Here is a 17,452-nt window from a genome sequence, read left to right on the forward strand (position 1 = left end):
AAGTAACACTGCCAGGCATCGAATTTGAATTTGAACTGCTCAATCAGCCGCTCCCAGAGGCCCCATAAGAAGTCAGAATAACAGAGGGGTAACTCGAGGAGGAGCCTGGATAGTGTGGTTTGGATCAGGAAGCATTTATTTAGCACCAGCTGTGAGCCCAGCTTCTTGTGTGGCTGGGAGGTCTGGACATACTAAGCCTTCCTTTCAGGGATCCTGGTGGCCTGGTTTACGACAAATGTGTTTACGACAGAAGTGTTTTGACATACACCAGACTGCTCAGGCCTGAGGAAACCCACAAGTAGCAAAGGACGATCCCAACACAAAAGTTAGATGGGGCCAGGGACAGGTGACCATTCTGAGCTTGTCTGTTGATTGCAGACCCTAAGGAATCAGGAACCTCTTGTATTTCAAAGGAGGGTCAAGTCTGAAATGAACCCCAGTGTGAGACCATTACGATGTCGTAAACAACCTGATAGTTTCAGTTTTATTATTAAAATTTCTAACGGACAAGTCATTTATCGACAATATAAAGATTTTAGAAACCGGAGAACACCTGATCTTACTACCATGACAGGACAATTATCATTTTTGGAGAACTCCCTCTTGCTCCTGGTGGGGGAGTGGGGGCGGGCCTTCGGGGTGGGGTCGGAGCTATGCTCCCCTGGCCAAACCTTTTAAAACCAAAGTGGTACTTAAACTCCCAACTTGCTGTTTTTACCCCTACGGATCCAGCAAGGTTAGTCCGAACAGAGTCCGTCCCGTGTGACATCAACAACCCTCTACGAAAGCCACCCCGGTATTCGGACCTGCACATCAGCCAGACGCTCCCCAAAACCAACAAAATCAGCAAGGTGAGGCTGGGGTCCTGTCCCTCGGGTACATGCTGGGGCCGGCAGCTGCCAGGAGGGGTGAGGGGGTGGGGGCAGGGCAGGGGCGGGGCTTATGCAGATGACTCTGGGAACCCGCACCTCCCAGCCCACCTGGGTTCTCCTCCTTCCTTGCTGTTTGTGCAAGTAAAGTTTGGGGGCCGTCCAGCCATCAGTGGAGATTCAGTGCGCCGGAAATCTGTCTGGTTTTGAAAGAGGGCACACAGAGGTGAGAATGAATGAGTCTGTCGAGGAGGGGGCAGTAGGGAGAGCAGGAGAGCCTGAGCAGGTTCCTGAGTGGTCCAGGCCTGCCCTCTTTGCTCTGTGAGATGTTCAGCCATCTGCCAGGATTAATTTCGCAGATGGTTCTGGGCTGACACAGCTGCTGAGTCAGACCACCAAGAGATTGGGGGTGGGGGGTCTATTTCTGAGCTCCTGTTGGAGACTCTGTGGATGGATAAGTGGGGGGGCCCAAAGCTCTGAGCCTTGGCCAGTTTGGTTGGCTTCCGGCTGCTCCTCACAGGGTGGTCAGCAATGAGCCTCTCTGTGCATCTTTCTCTCCACCGTGGCATGGAAATTTCCGGTGTGATTTCCACATCCTGTGTTTGGTCTGTTGGTTGGACTGCATCAGAACTGTCCCAGGGAGACCTGCAGCCTTACGGTAGGAAGCAAAGGCTGCACATGCCAACAGGTGAGTTTTCAAGCTCCCCAATGCTTTTGTGCATTGTGTGGGAGGTGCATAAAGTATAAATCAACCCAAGCATGTGGGAAGTCACCACCTGTGTTCAGAACCCAGAGGAACATCGAGATGGCTGAGTGAACTCTCCCTGGCAAGGCTCAGCCTGGCTTCTCTGCCTCAGCTGGAGAAAGCGTCCGCCCCTCCCCCGCCCACCCTCCACGCGGCAGCCAGAGTAATTCCTAATGAATGTAATTTGAATCCTGTCCTCCTCTGCTTAAAAACCATACAGTGGCTTTCTACTGTATATAGAAGACAAAGAGCTCCTTACGCAGCCTGCAAGGCCATGAGTAATTTGGCCTCTTGCTCCATCTCGGACCTCCCTTTGCATGCCTCCCCACCAGAGCCCATATGTTCTCTCTCGAGCGCGCCATCACCCACCGTTTTTACTACTAGCTCTCAGTCATTCACCATCTGGTTCCTTGTGACATCATCTGAATGGTTGAGAGCTTGGCCTCTGAAGTCAGGCAAACCTTGCAGTCAACCTTGGCTTCTCCCCACGTACTAGCTGTGAGACTCTGGGCAAACCACTCATTTTTCTCGGCCTCAGTTTTCCCATGTGTGAAATGGGTGTATTCGGGTTATCTACTGCTATACAACAAAGCTCCTCAAACTTACTGGTGTACCAAAGCCTTTTAATGATGCTTGTGGAGTCTGAGGGCCAGGAATTAGGACAGGGTACAGTGGGGATGGCTGGGCTCTGCTTCATGATGTTCAAGGATTCACCTGGGAAAACCCAAACAGCTGGGGGCCGGAATCTTCTAGAACAGAGATTGGCAAACTATGGCTTACAGGCCAAACCAGCCCAGCACCTGCACCCGTTTTTGTGACTAGAGTTATTTTGGAAAGAGCCATGCCCATATTGTCTATGGCGGCTTTCACATTACAAGCTGGAATTGAGTGGGTCCAGCAGAGACCACGTGACTTACAAAGCCTAAAATATTTACCATTTGGCCGTTTCAGGGAAAAGTTTGCCAACCCCAGGTCTAGAGCCTGCTTCGGGAGTTTGGAATGGGATGCATCAGAGGCAGGGTTCAGCGGAGACTCAGTGGGAGCTTCTATATAGGGACTTGCCTTATGGTTTGAACTTCCTCACAGTTGAGCAGCTGCAGGGTAGTGGGTCTCCTCCATGGCAGGTGAGGGCCCAAAGAACAAGTGTTTCAGCCTACTGGGGCTTTTATAACCTAGCACGATAACAGCCAGCGCACTGTCTTGATTTGTCCTTAGCCAAGGGTTGGTATATACATGTATACACCATACTGATGGGGGCTGTCACGCTCCCACTCAGATTCAAGGGGAAGAGGCATAGATCCCACCTATCGATGGGAGGAGCCCAAGGAATTTGAGGCCATGTGTTAAAGTGTCCGTGATGGGGTGCGTGGGTGGCTTCGTCATTTAAGCATCTGCCTTTAGCTCAGGTCATGATCTCAGCGTCCTGGGTTGGAGCCCCACATCAGGCTTCCTGCTCAGCGGGGAGCCTGCTTCTCTCTCTCTCTCTCTCTCCCTGAGCCCTTCCCCCTGCTCGTACTCACTCACTCTCTCTCAAATAAATAAGTAAAATCTTTAAAAAATAAAAAACAAAGTATCCATGGTGGCTAGGAGGAGTCCTGACCTCAGAGAGTTGTTTTCGGGATGAAATGAGAAATCAGCATAAAAAGATGTAGAAAGGTTCCTGGCACATGGTAAGTGCCCGGGATATTCTAGATAACATTATCAGATTCAGGCTTGGGCTTCCAATCCAAATGTCAGGTGGGGTCTGCTGCTTCTTTGTTATTTGCAAAGGATACATACAGGTCTCTAGAAGGGATCCCCACTCCGGGGTTGCTCTGACTCGCACTGCTCAGCTCTTGAGAAGTAACTGTGCATGTCTGTAACCCGTCCTTTTCTTTGTCACATCTTAGGGGGCAGGCTGCTCAGAGCCATCTCGAGACCTTCCCCTCTGGCTTTGTAGGCACCATGAGCCTCTCGATCAGATGGGACAGAAATGCAGGTCAGATAGATCAGTGACTACGACATCGTTCTGCTTGTCTGCCAGCAGGAGAATTTGATAAGAGAAATAAATTAACCTCTATTTAGAAAGCAGCTTCGACTTGAAGGTGGGCAGGATCTATCGCAGAGCTAGGTTATTTTTTCCTCTCTTTCTCTTCTCACTGGCTTCACACAGATTCTTTTTGTCAGGCAATGATGTGGTTAGTGCAACAGATATCTGAGCCAATTTGGTCTGAAGACTTCCTTTTCATTGCTCTGTCTCCTCTCCTGTCTGGCTCAGTCAATCCAGGTTCACAAAAAGCCTAGCTTTTTCTTCCAGCAGAATACTTAGAGTTGCATTTTGGAGTCAGAAGGCCTGGGCTTGGAACTTTGTTTCTTCATTGACTAAGTGGTCATAGCAAGCTCTCTCTGCCTTGGCTCCCACCTCCAATCCCCAATCCCTATTAAAGAGGCAGGATGGGGGCGCCTGTGTGGCTCAGTAGGTTAAAGCCTCTGCCTTCGGCTCAGGTCATGATCTCAGGGTCCTGGGATGAAACTCCGCATCGGGCTCTCTGCCCAGCGGTGAGCCTGCTTCCCCCTCCCCCTTTCTCTCTCTGCCTGCCTCTCTGTCTACTTGTGATCTCTGTCTGTCAAATAAATAAATAAAATCTTAAAAAAAAAAAAAAGAGGCAGGAATATAGCAGGTGTGATTGGGATCGTGGAAATGATTAGATGCAATGGTACCCATAAATTACTTACTCCAACACTGGCTACTCAGGGCCTAGAATGGCTTGATGATGAAGACTAGAGAATGAGGAGGGGGAAGAGGGACAGAAGGAGGAGGAAGAAGAAGGGAAGAGGAAGGAAAAGAGGAAGAGGAGCAGGAGATGGTGGAGGAGCCAGCAGAGGAGGGGGAGAAACAGCCGCCTCTGCCACCTCCTTGGGGGAGCAGTCTACAGCACTCACGCTTCCACATCAAGGCATCCAAACCCCATCTGCAGTGGTGTCCAAGGCTGCAGGTCTGCCTGCTGCCATGATACTATTTGGAGCAGCTGCACGCCGGCTTGCCCTTTTCAGCTGGTCTTGGGCTCAGGCCAGCTCCTTGGACCTACAGCAAGACCATGAATCATTGTTCTGTTCTCCCATCACGACCTTGACTCAGCTACTCTTTGTGGTCTGCTCTAGTCTGTTGCTGTTGACTGGTTTCCTCATCCTCTACCTTCCTCTCTCTGTGTCTTTGCTTCAGCCACCATATAGTTTCTACTCCTTATAACCTTGGCTTATTTGTTTTCTGGCCTATTGTGGCTCTTCTGTTCGCTTTGAACCTCATACCTCATCTTCTCTCTGCTTGTGCTCCTAATGCTGTTTGCCATTCTTCCTGTCGACCAGCTCATCTTTTCATTCCATATTATAGTCATGAGCCAGCTGCCATCTTGTTCTGACCTGTGGTCTTGCACTGGGGGTGGGCTCTGAAGGTCACAAGACAAGTATGGCTGTTTAGGACTGTCTATTCAGCACCATCTATTGGGTTGGAGGGTAGGGACAGTTTTCTTAGGAAAAGTCCATGAGAGAGGCAGTTACCATCACCACCATGTCCAGACCAGTGCACAACTGGGCGAAATGGGAACCTGGGAGATGAGCATGCTTCGGTTTGATTCCTGAGTCAACTGTGAATTTCTTGTGACTTGGCACAATATTGTGTTTCTGCTGCTGGGGTGGAGATTAGGACCTGGGCCACCAACTCTCTATATGACTCCAGCAAGTCACTCCTGCTCTCTGAGTCTTAGTGTCCCCATTTACAGAATAAGGGGTTGGACTGGGAGGTCTCTGAAAGATGTTTCTGCATCTTAACTGTGCTCAGAAAGAGGAATTATGCCACTAGCCCTTCCCAGAATGATCTGGTAGAGTTTGGAATGCAACCTCTAATTGCTGGTCCCATTGGGCCATAGACCTGGGTCTGACCAGAAGGAATTTCCCCTCCTATTGTAGCAATTTGGCCAAAGAATGTGGGCACCATATGCAGTGCTCTCTTGGGATGATTTTCTGTATTCACAACAATCCTGAGCTACAAAGATGAGGAAAACCTAATTCTACCCTCAAGGACGTAGAGATAATTCCTTTCTCTATGAACACAATTCCTTTTCCCCTCCCTCCCTTTATCTCGCCTTCCATTTCTTCCTCTTTCCCATTAACTCACTCATTCATATAACACTTATTGATATCTCTTACGTTTTTATTCCTGTGCTAAGTTCTGCAGATTCAAAGATGGATAAGACACAGTCTAGTCAAATGAGATAGATCTTTTGCCTCCATCCCTCTCTCCTTCTCTTCATCCCTCCAACCCTCCTCTTTTCATTTGTTTCTTGTTTTCCTTCATTTTGGCTTCATCATTTCCTTCATTGTTGGTCCTTCCATCCAATGGAAGGACCACAGTGTGCCTGGTGTGTTTCTAAGTGCTGAGAATAGGGAGCTCCTAGCCTAGAGGATGAGACAAACAAGTAGGCTGAGAAGTGACTGGGTAGAAGCAAGAGCTGAAGCTGAGGGAATAATGCAGAACTAACACTAGGAGTGAATGATGGGCTTTACCTGGTAGAGCAGGGGTTGGGGGAACTTCTCAGTGGATGGAAGGGGTGAGCTCTGTCTTATAGGCAGACTAGGGCTAGACAGATATTCCTAGTAGAAATAACAGCATGTCCCAAGCCTTGAAGATGTGAAGTGGCCTGGTTTCTGTTGGGGACTGTGAGCAGTACCCCTTCCTAATGAGTTAACGTCTGTGGTGGCCTGGTCAAGAGTCAGGACTTCTCCCAGCAGCCATCATTAATGAGGCTATTCCCCCTTTCTTTGGTGTCAGTGATTACATGGGGAGTGGTGATGAGGCACTCCTACTTCTCCCAAAAGAAGTATCAGTGGAGGCCTATGAAGGAGCTGGAATTCCCACTCCCATCCAGTAACAGGAGGAACCCTGCTGCTCTCAGGTGCCAACAGAGGCAGAGAGCCTAGGTATCTGCCCTACTCAGCAGTAACAACGCAGCACATGCCCTCTTCCCTGCTAGGGCAGTGTCACAGGAAGCCAGCTGAAGCTAAAGGTTTCAGTAAGACCCAGAGTCTCACAATGTAATACACAGGTGTCCAGGCTTCAATGAAAAATCACTTGTCACACCAAGAGCCAGAAAGATCACAAACTGAATGAAAAAAGACAGTCAATAGATGAGACAAGTGAGATTTTGGAATTACCTGACAAAGATTGTTAGAGCAATCAAAAATGTTTCAAAAATAAGTGATTATGAACAATCTTGAAACAAATGGAAAAAATAGGAAATTGCTGCAAAGAAGTAGTCTCAGCAAATAAGTAGAAGTTATAAAGCAGGACCTATGAAAAATTTAGAACATACAACTAGGAAATTTATTCATTAACATTAAAAACTCAGTGGAGAGACTCAGTGACAGAATGGAGGGGCAGAGGAAAGAGTATGTGAGCTTGAAGATAGAGCAGTAGAAATTAGACAATGGATTAAAAAAAAATAATGAGTAGAGCCTCAGGGACCCTTTGGACAACGATAAAAGGTATAACACTGGTGTCATCAGAGTCCTGGAAGGAGAGGAGGAAGAGGTCAGAGCTGAAAAGTTCCCTAAGAAATAATGGGCAAAAACTTCTCGACATGGGCAAAAAACATAAACCCTTGTTCCTACTTTTCTAATTCAGAAACCAATACACATACTATGTTCATGGATTGGAAGATGCAACATAGTTAAGATATCAGTTCTCCTTAAAATCGGTATCCAATTCCTATCAAAATCCAAGCAAGATTTTTTTAATAGATAAAGACAAGATTATTCTAAAAGTTATATGAAAAAGCAAAGGAACTTGAATAGCTGAAAAACAATTTTGGAAAAGAATGAAGTAGGAGGAATCAGTTTGCCTGATTTCAAGGCTCATTATATAGTTAATAATAATCAAGACCAAAGAGGATATACAGATGGCAAGTGAACACATGAAAAGATGTTCAATATCATTAGCCATTAGGAAAATGCAAATTAAAACCACAGTGAAATATCATGGCATTCCTATCAGAATGGCTAAAGTAAAACTTAGTGATAACACCAAACACTGGTTGGGAGGCAGAGAAAATCACTCATACATTGTTAGTATAAAATGGTGTAGCTGCTCCAAAGAACAATATTTGCATTTTCTTTAAAAATTAAACATGCAATTATCATGCTGTTCAGAAGTTGCACTCCTGGGTATTTATCCCAGAGAAATAAACACTGTTGTGCATACAAAACCTGTACACGAATGTTAACAGCAGCTTTATCCACAGTAGCCCTGGAGGAGAAACAACCTAGCTGTCCTTCAGTGACTGAACGGTCAAACACGCTGGGATACATCCATGTCATGGAACACTGCTCAGAGATTAAAAGGAACAAACTATTGATACACTCAACAGCTTGGAGAAATCTCCAGAGAATTCTTTCTGGGTGGAAAAAAGAAAAAGCCAATCCGGAAAGTTTGCCTACTGTATGATTCTGCCTAATAGCGTTCCTGAAATGACAAAATAATAGAAACAGAGACCAGATTAGTTGTGTCTTAAGGTTCCAGATGGGAGGGACAGAGAGGGAGGTGGGGGTCGCCATGAAAGGGCCATGTGAGGGATCCCCATGGTGGTGGAAATGTTCTCTTTCGTGGCTGTATCCACGCAATGTCTGCATTGGGATACTATGCTGTAATTTTACAAGACAGAACTATCAAAGAAAACCGGGTAAGGATGCGCGAGATTGCTGCTACTTCTTAAAACCGCCTGTGAATCCACAGGTATCCCGGATAAGAAGTTTCATTGCAGATTGTGTCACCAACATAATTGCTCCCATTTACTGACAGCCAAGGGCCTCGGCCCAATGCCAGGGGCGTAGGTGCATGGGTAAGCACATCTAAACATAGTAGACCCAGCCGGTGGGGGTTCTTAGCCCATGTAAGGGACGAGGAGAGGCTGCAGCTCACGGAAGTGAGCTTACTTGGAGGCAGCAGGAGTGTGTGTGTTCTGGGAGGGTGACATGCACAGCACAGCCATCTGTTGGGCAGCCAGACAGAGAGTGCCTGCTACCCCTTTCCTCCGGCACCCCCCCCCCTCCCCCGGCCCATGCTGGTTGGTATTTATTATGCTGACTCTGGAGTTTGGCAGGTAAACATACCCATTGTCAAATAAGGGGCTTGCACAAAACCATCCTCAGGCACCGTAGCCCATCGGAGCGATGGACCTCAGTAATGCAGGGACTAGGTGACGGGCGTCCTGTGAGGGGGCAGGCAATGTTCCTCCGGCTTTGAGAGGCAGGAATCACTTTTACGGGGCACTGAGGTTTGCTGGTACTCTCATTTTACAGTGGGCAGAACTGAGGACCAGAGAGAGAGGTTAAGCATTTGGTCCCAGATGCGGGGAGGGGGGTGGGTGGGCGTGGCTGTGGGAACTGTGAGTCTGGGTTTGCCTGACTCAGCGGCCTCTGCAGGGCTCAGTCTCCTGTGGTTGCCATAACAACTAACCACAAACTGGGGAGCTAGAACAACAAGTATTTTTTCTCTCCCAGTTCTGGGGACCAGGAGTCTGAAATCAAGGTGTTAGTAGGGATGGTTCCTTTTGGAGGCTCTGAGCGAAAATCCATTCCATGCCTCCCTCCTAACCTCTGGTGGCTCTGGCCATCCTAGTCGTGGCTTGGCTTAGAGTCGTGGCAGTGTGATCTGTACGTCTGTCTTCATGTGGCCTTTCCCTCTGTGCAGGAGGGAGTCCCCATTTCTTATAGGGACACTTGACATTGGATTTAGGGAGCACCTTCATCGAGAATGATCTCTTGAGATCTTTAATTACATCCGCAAAGACCTTTTTCCAAAGAAGGTCACATTCTGAGTTTCCCAAGGGCCAGGGCTTGTGGGGGACACTGCTCCCGATCGCTGCCCACCCCCCCAGCGAGGGACCATTCTGAGGTTGCACACTTCAATTATGTCCTCATGTTCACTTAGAGCCAGCTCGGGCTCCAGGAGAGGCAGTGGCGCCTCCAAATGAGATGGGGGGAAGAAGCTGAAGGCTCGCTCTCGCGCCCTCTCTGGAGCTGTCAGGCTGTTGATTCTTTAATAAACACTCAGGAGGAGAGGTGTTAGGATGGGAAGAGCACTCTGGACACCTTGGCGTGGGGCTTTCCCAAATCGAAAGGCACAGAGAGCATGGCTGTCACCTACGTGCCTTTCATTACGTGGTAACCTTTCGCTCTGGAGTCCAGGCAGCGGGTGGGAAATTGATGCCAGGAACTGTTCCTTCCACAGCTGGATGCAACTAGCTGGTGGGTGGGGATGATGAAGCTGGTGGGAAGGGTCTGGTGGCTAAGGATGCCGGCGTGGGTTCCTTCCTGCTCGCCCACTCTCACTGCAGTGTCTCTGCTTCTCTGCCTCCCCCTGGTCCCTGCCCTGTTTTCTTTCTGCAGGACCACATCCCTGTCCCTTACCAGCCAGACTCGAGCAGCAATCCCTCATCTACAACATCCTCCACGCCCTCCTCGCCAGCACCGCCCCTCCCTCCCAGCGCCACGCCGCCTTCTCCCCTGCACCCCTCCCCACAGTGCACGAGGCAGCAGAAGAACTTCAACCTGCCAGGTACCTCTGCACTTGGGATGTTGTGCTGGGAGGAAGGGTTGGGCTCGAACCAGAGCTGTGTCTGGGTCGGTCCATGCTTAAAGGCAAAGGGTTGAAGGCATGCGGCTGAGTCTTCCCATAGGCGGGGCAGTCACCACATTATTACCTTATTACCTTATTTGATCTTTAGGATAGCCATGAAGTAAGCCTTCTTGGCTCCATTTTACAGGTGAGGATACTGAGGCTCAGAGAGGTCAAGGGACTTTTGGTCAACAGCAACCCAGTGTCTCCAGCTAGGTCAGTCATGGGGCGGGGTGGGAGGGGCTCCACTCAAGCTGGCAGTTGTCTCATGAGCTAAATAGCTTGAAATTGGCCTCAGGATCCTGGACTCGCAGCTGGGTAGGGCTGCATTCAGATGGAGACTTACTCCAGCTGTCAGGACAGGGCTCGGAATGAACAGCTGGGGTCCTGGATTCAGTATCCGGTTCTGCCGTGTTCATGCCATGTGACCTCTGACTTGAGCTTTCCCACCTTTGAAAGGATACAGATGGATGAGAGGATCTGGAAGGTTCTTCCAGTCCACAAATTCCAAGGCACCTGGCTGCTGACCTGAGACCATGCATGGGGTTATAAGATACTGGAAAAGCCACTCATGAGATGTTTGGCTTCTTGGCCTCTTTTGTCATTAGACTTAAGGGATGTCTCTCTGCTCAGTTGGGCCAGATCTAAGAGTACACCCCCATCTTCTGAGGTCCAGGCCCAGCTCACTACCTTTTCTAGGGCCCTTAAGATTTTCTAACTTGGCCATATTTGCAGGAAGGAGGCTGGTGGGATGAGATCTGGGTTGGCCAATGGGAACCAGAATCTAGATCTCTGTTGTTCAATATGGTGCCCCATAGCCACATGTGCCTATTTAAACCAAAATGAATTAAAAGTAAATATAATTAAAGTTTTAATTTTTCAGCTACATCAGCCACATTTTGATTACTCATTAGCCTCTTGGGGCTGGTGGCTGCCATATTGGCCAGTGCAGAATACAGAATATTTTTATCATCACAAAAAGTCCCACTGGACAGTGCTGGTCTGGGGGCTGATTTCCCTTTGAGCCAGCGAGCTTCGTGCAGGGGGAGGAAAAGGTTCTCAGGCACGGGTCACACTTCCAAACCCAATCAGCCACGAGTGAATGGTGGGTAGGCCAGAGGGGGCCCACTCGCACACCTAGGCAGCACCCTGATACCACTACTGATTTAAGGACAAGCTGTTGCCTGCCAACACTGTTTTGATCTGGGGCTATGTTCATAGGAATAAGGCACATTTTGAAGTCTTGACAATATGGGGACTTTTTGTGAAGTTCAAGTCTGAGGCAGTCTTGTATCTGTCTGATGTGAAGGCCACTTAGTTGGCAGCCACCCAGGACCGTAACGTGAGCCAACAGCTGGAATCATCTCGGCGTGTGCTTCCCCGAGTCAATGAGGCCAAAACTGCCCATTTTGTCCACAGGCTGGGGCTCCCACTCCCACCTCCGTGGTGGTCCATTTCCACTTCCCTGGAACGGGGTGAATGGACACTTCATGACCCCCGCCCCCCGCAAATCTGAGGGGAAGTGGGTGTCTGGGTGCTTTCTTAGAGCTGCTCGACCCCACCCCTGGTTACTGACTTTAGGGTACTGTCCCTGAAACTGTTCGCTGCTTGCTTGATGACCAGGGGCTGAGAAAGGACCTCTTAAGGGAGCAGCGTGTGTCTGAATACCACAACTCTTTCTGCCCCTCAAAGACTCTGCTGGCATCTTTAGACAAGACACCTCGTTGACCAGGAGTGATCGCTGTCTCCCTGGGCTGCTTCATTCCTTCGTTTGGGTTCCCCAAGGCAGGGTCCTCCCTGATTGGCTACTCGCCTGCCTGTGTGGATCTGCACATCCTCTGGAGTGTCTCATAACAGTGACATCTAAGGAGTGGGCTGAGCGGTGCTCTGAGTGAAGGCAATTTAGTTAAGAGTCTGAGCTCTGGGGCTGGGCTGTTTGGGGTTCAAATGCCTGCTCTGCTACTTCATACCTGCATCTTGCCGAGCAAATCAGTTACCACTCTGAGCCTCTGTTTCCTCCTCTGTAAAATGGGGATAATAATAGTATTATCTACTTCACAGAATCACTGAAGACCTAAACCTGTCGTACATATCCAGAGCGGAGCAGAGTGCCTGTCTCCCTGAAGATCTTAACAAATGCTGGGGCCCCTGGGTGGCTCAGTTGGTTGAACACCTGACTCTTGATTTTGGCTCAGGTTGTGATCTCAGGGTCATGAGATCGAGCCCCACATCAGGCTTCATGGCTGGGCATGGAGCCTACTTACGATTCTCCCTCTCCCTCTACCCCTCCTCTGCTCTCTCTCTCTCTCAAAAAAAAAAAAAAAAAAAAAAAGACAAAACAAACAAAAAACACCATGGCTACCATTTTTGGCATTTCCCACCATCACTGCTAATTCATAAGGCCCTTATCAGAATTCTGGAAATAAAGATGAAATCCTCATATACCCTGCTGTTAGGAGTAGGGATTGAATTCAACCTTCTGAGAAGGTAATTTTGCATTGTCTATCAAAGTTTTATATGTACATTCCTCGGACCAGCAATATCACTTCTAAGACTCTATATACAGATTATATTTGCATAGGGCACAGGGATCAGTGCATAAGGATTCCATTGTGGTCGTGGGAAATCTGGACTCAACCCAAGAAGGGAATCGTTGATTACAATCCAGAGGGGAAATGGTTGATATGCTGTCATATTCCTGCATAACCAAATATTCAGCCGCCCTTAAAAAGAATGGAGGGGCTCCTTGTAGATATCCTGACATGAACAAGATCCACAATATCATTTCAGTGGGAAAATAAGTGATTCGCAAAGCAGTTGGTGTAATAACATCCTTCGCATTCTAAAATAATTACATACAGGTGTATACGTATGTTTATATGTGTGTGTATATATACTTGTGTATTTGTATATGCACAAAAAAAGTCTGCAAGAACTTCACTTGGCAGCTGTTTCTAGGAAGAGGAGTTTTATTTTATGCATCGCTACAATGTGTAGATACCAAGGAGCAGTGCGCCGGTTTTATAACCGGATGGTAATAATAAAATGCAATATGGAAATGGTGAGCAAAATAGGGCCTTCCAGATGAGCAGCCAGATCTTCTCCCTTGACTTAGGAGGTTTTAGCAAAATTCCCTCAGGATGACGAGTGCCTGTCCTGTTCATATAAGACCCTAGTCACTGTCACACTCTCAACTGTGAGCCTTTGCTGATGGGAAAGCTGCTTTGACCATGGTTCCCCAGCTGTTGAGTTTTCTAAAGACTGTTCCAGGTAATGCTTGGCATAACCAGCATTGACTGATCTAGAACGTTCTTTTCTAAAAGGATCCATGGGGTAAATAGGCATTTGGCTCACTTGTTAACCTCATGACTTCTGAAAGAGTTTTTAGTTGGAAAACCAAGTGCATTAGGCACAGACTTGGTAGAATTTGGGATTGAATTCCTTGTTCTCCCACCACTCGCTTCCAAATCCTAGGCCATATTGGACTTGGCCAGTGGCTCATGGTTGTTAACTCCTGTCCAGAACCGCCCCCTTCCCCTCACACTGCATTCACCCATCTGTTTCCATGACACATATTTACTGAGCATCTACTACGTACCAGTACTATACAAGGCACTAGGTATGAAGCTGTACACACACCAGCCGAGCCCTTTATGAGTTTCCAGTGGCTGCTGTGATAAATCTCCACAAGCTTAGTGGCTTAAAACGGCCCAAACATATTATTTTATAGTGATGAAGGTCACGAGTCCAAAGTCGCTTTCACAGGGCTAAACATCAAGGTGTCCACAGGGCTGGTTTCTCCTGAGGGAGCTAGGAGAGAATCCACCTGCTTGCCTATTCCCAGCCTGGAGGAGGACAAATTTAGGTTGAAGAGTCAGAGGGGGCTGAGTTCCGAAGATGGGGGAGAGTTGACGGGGCAGAGGGAGGGTGCATGTGCAAAGGCCCTGCCCCAGGAAAGAGCTGAAAACATGTCCCAGTGACTGAGTGCCACGAGTAAAGGGAAAACGGCACCAGATGAGCCTCCGGGCTACAGGGAAGAGTCTGGCCGGGCCTTCCAAGGCATGGCAGGAATCTGGGTTTTATTTAAATCTGAATTTTATTTAAAAGGTGTAGGCAGGAGATGACTTATCCTGCCTTCTTCCTTGTAGATCCTTCTCGAAAACCATTCAGGCTGCTTTTGGGGGAGGCCTTAGGGAAGGAGGGTAGGCAGGAGGGCTTCAGAGTAGAGGCAACTTCAAAGTGGTCTGCTTACGTCTCTGGCTTCAGGCCGCCTGAAGCTTCCCAGTTCCCCCGAGTCCTCTTCCGTTCCAGAGACTGGGAGCCGCTCAGCTTTCCTGAATAGACCACTTGGGTTCATCAGCTTCCCGTTGGAATCGCTCCTGTCTGGTGCCTGTTGTCGGCAAGGAAAGGACCCATGGCCACGCCTTGAGTCCTCTCTGGCCACTGTCTCCTTTTCGGTCATCAGGAACAAGCTGTTCTCCGGCACACAGAGGGGCGAGGACCGGGCTGGCGATGCGCTTGGAGGCATTTGCCGGCGTCCCTCTGCCTGACACCTGTCCCTTTTCAGAGCAGCGTCTCCTTTCCCTCTCCCAGCTGCTGCTCTGTGAACGAATGGCACTGCCAGCTAGCCTTTTCTGCAGACACTGACTCCCCCTCCCAGTTGAGGAGAGAAGAGATCAGCTAAGCCTCTTGAGAACTCCGGGTAGTTTTTCCTTTTTAATTTTAGCCCCTTGTTGACAGGGTGCAACGAAAAGGAAAACAAAACAAAACAAAAACCAACCAAGCTATCTAACAGAAGAAGGTCCTTGAAATCACGGAGGTTGGTTCTCTTTTAAAGCTCTGCTGTGTGACTTCGAATGAGTTGCTTCCCTTCCCCGGGCACCTCATTTTCCAGAATTAGAAAATGCATCCGTTTGGATTCCAACTATCTGTGATATTTGGGGATCGCTGTGCTAGAAGAGAGTTGATTAATTCCACAAACATGAGTCGTGCGCCCATTGGTGCAAGGGCCTTTGGGATCCTGAGATGCCAACACTTGCTCTCTGTCCTGGGGGAGTTTATAAATCAGTTCCAACCTCAGGGGCAGCTAATGACTTTGCTCTCTGAAACAGATTTTCTCTTAATTATAAATCATTCTTGTCTGTTTACTAAGAGAGCTTAGAAAGATATTGGCTTAACCCCTGCAGCTGATGCTTACTCAGCACTACTGTGCACTCTGATCTCATGTAACGATGATCTCAGCCCTGGGAGGGAAAGACTTATTATCCCCATTTTACACACATGGAAACTGAGGCTCAGGAGAGAGTTGCTCAGGCTTTTACGAACAGCCAAAGGAAGAGCCAGGATTCGACCCTTTAGGATCAGCCTCCTAGTCTTGCTGTCCAGCTCATCTTTGCTTTGAACTTGAAGTCAGCCAACTTTTTTCTATAATGAGCCCAACAGGAATATTTTAGACTTTATGGGCCACACTGTTGCAAATATTCAACTATGACATTGTAGCGTGACAACAGCGAGAGACAGCATATAAATGAATGAATGCGAGACTGTGTTCCAGTAGAACTTTATGAACAAAAACAGGTGATGGTCCAGACATGGGCCATGGTTGGCAAACCCCCTGCCCCAGCCTCTGATCCACTCCGCGAGTTTCTGGTGAGTCAACGTGCACGTCATATGTTGTCCCGGACGTAATGAAATTATTTCTGGAAGCGTATTCACCCGTTCAGACTGCTGTCTGACCCCATTCCTGCTCACTTCCTCTGCCTGGGGAGCTGAAACTCTGTGTGACTTCCCCAATGCCCGTGACACCCTTGCCCCCCCTGCTCTAGCCCCTCCATCCATCCCACTGGAGTAACTGGTAACATCAGAAATCCTGGGGATATCCGGAACAGCTGGTCTCTGGTGAATGAACCGGAAGTGAAATGAATTGTAGGTGAGTCAGCAGCAAAATTGAGGAAAGTTCTTTTATCCCTAAATATAGAGATCAACTCGTGCTCATGGTGGGCAGAATAATGGTACCCCAAAGATGGTTATGCTCTAATCCCAGAATCTGTGACTGTGATACTTTTATGTGACTTGTCTTTGCAGATGTGATGAAGTTAAGGATCCTGAGTTGAGTTAAATTAAGGTGGGATTATCCAGATGAAACCACAGGGGGACGTATAAGAGGGAGATGAGAAGGTCAGAGTCGGTAGGAAGTGATGTCAGGACCAGAGCAGAGACTGAAGTGATGGCTTCTGGGCCAAGAAATGCGGGCTCTAACAGCTGGAAAAGGCAAGGGACTGATTTTCCTCTGGAGCTTCCAGAAAGAACCAGCCCTGCCAACACATTGATTTTAGCCCCTTAGGACTCATTCCACACTTCTCATACCTTGAGAATTATAAGAAGGTAAACATGTTGTTTTAAGCCACCAAGCGTGTGCTAATTTGTTACCACAGCAGCAGGAATGCTCACACAATGCTCAATGCAGAAAATTTGGAAAACACGGGAAATGCATACTTTTCCAATTTTATTGAAATATACTTGACATATAACATTGTATAAGTTGAAGGCGCACAGCATAATGATTTGATACATGTAGGAGGTTGCAAAATGGTCACCAGTCTTTTTACCCTCCATCTCCAACACACAACTACAAATTTTTCTCTTCGTGTTGAGAACTTGCAAGATCTATGCTCTCAGCCACTTCCAAATATATGAAGCAGTATTGTCAACTATAGTCCCTGTGATGCACGTTATATCCCCAGGACTTACTTGTCTTATCCCTTGAAGTTTGTACCCTTTTGACCACCTTCAGCCAATCCCCTAACCCAGCTGGTTCTGTTTCTATAAATATGGTTTTGTCAAATTCTACATATTAAGTAGTAATAATACAGTATTTATCTTTCTCTGTCTGACTTATTTCACTTAGCACAGTGCCCTCGAGGTCCATCCATGTGATTGCAAATGGCGGGATTTCCTTCTTTTTTATGGCTGAATAGTACTCCATTGTGTGTACATATGTAAATATACAGGGGGTGTGACACACGTGTATGTGTGTGTGTGTGTGTGTGTGTGCACACACACACTATTTGCTTTATCCATTCATCCATCAGGGGACATCTGGGTTGCTCCCATGTCTTAGATCCTATAAATAACCCCACAATGAACATGGGAGGGCAGATATCTCTCCAGAATAGAGATTTTATTTCC

The 17,452-nt window shown here is 48.0% G+C and overlaps 1 protein-coding gene across 3 annotated transcripts in view; it reads left to right on the forward strand.

Moving 5' to 3' along the window:
- The window catches only part of KSR2 (kinase suppressor of ras 2), a 416,470-nt gene that overhangs the window by 319,831 nt on the left and 79,187 nt on the right, over positions 1–17,452 (forward strand). For 2 of the 3 annotated variants that reach the window (XM_059140071.1, XM_059140072.1), the window contains exons 9-10: positions 733–851; positions 10,036–10,204. In XM_059140071.1, the coding sequence (XP_058996054.1) occupies positions 733–851; positions 10,036–10,204 (288 nt within the window). Of the gene's footprint in view, positions 1–732; positions 852–1,497; positions 1,558–10,035; positions 10,205–17,452 lie in introns of all 3 variants that reach the window. The other variant, XM_059140070.1, reaches the window with a different exon arrangement.

Source organism: Mustela lutreola, chromosome 11 (assembly GCF_030435805.1).
Source record: "Mustela lutreola isolate mMusLut2 chromosome 11, mMusLut2.pri, whole genome shotgun sequence".
Lineage (NCBI taxonomy): Eukaryota > Metazoa > Chordata > Mammalia > Carnivora > Mustelidae > Mustela > Mustela lutreola.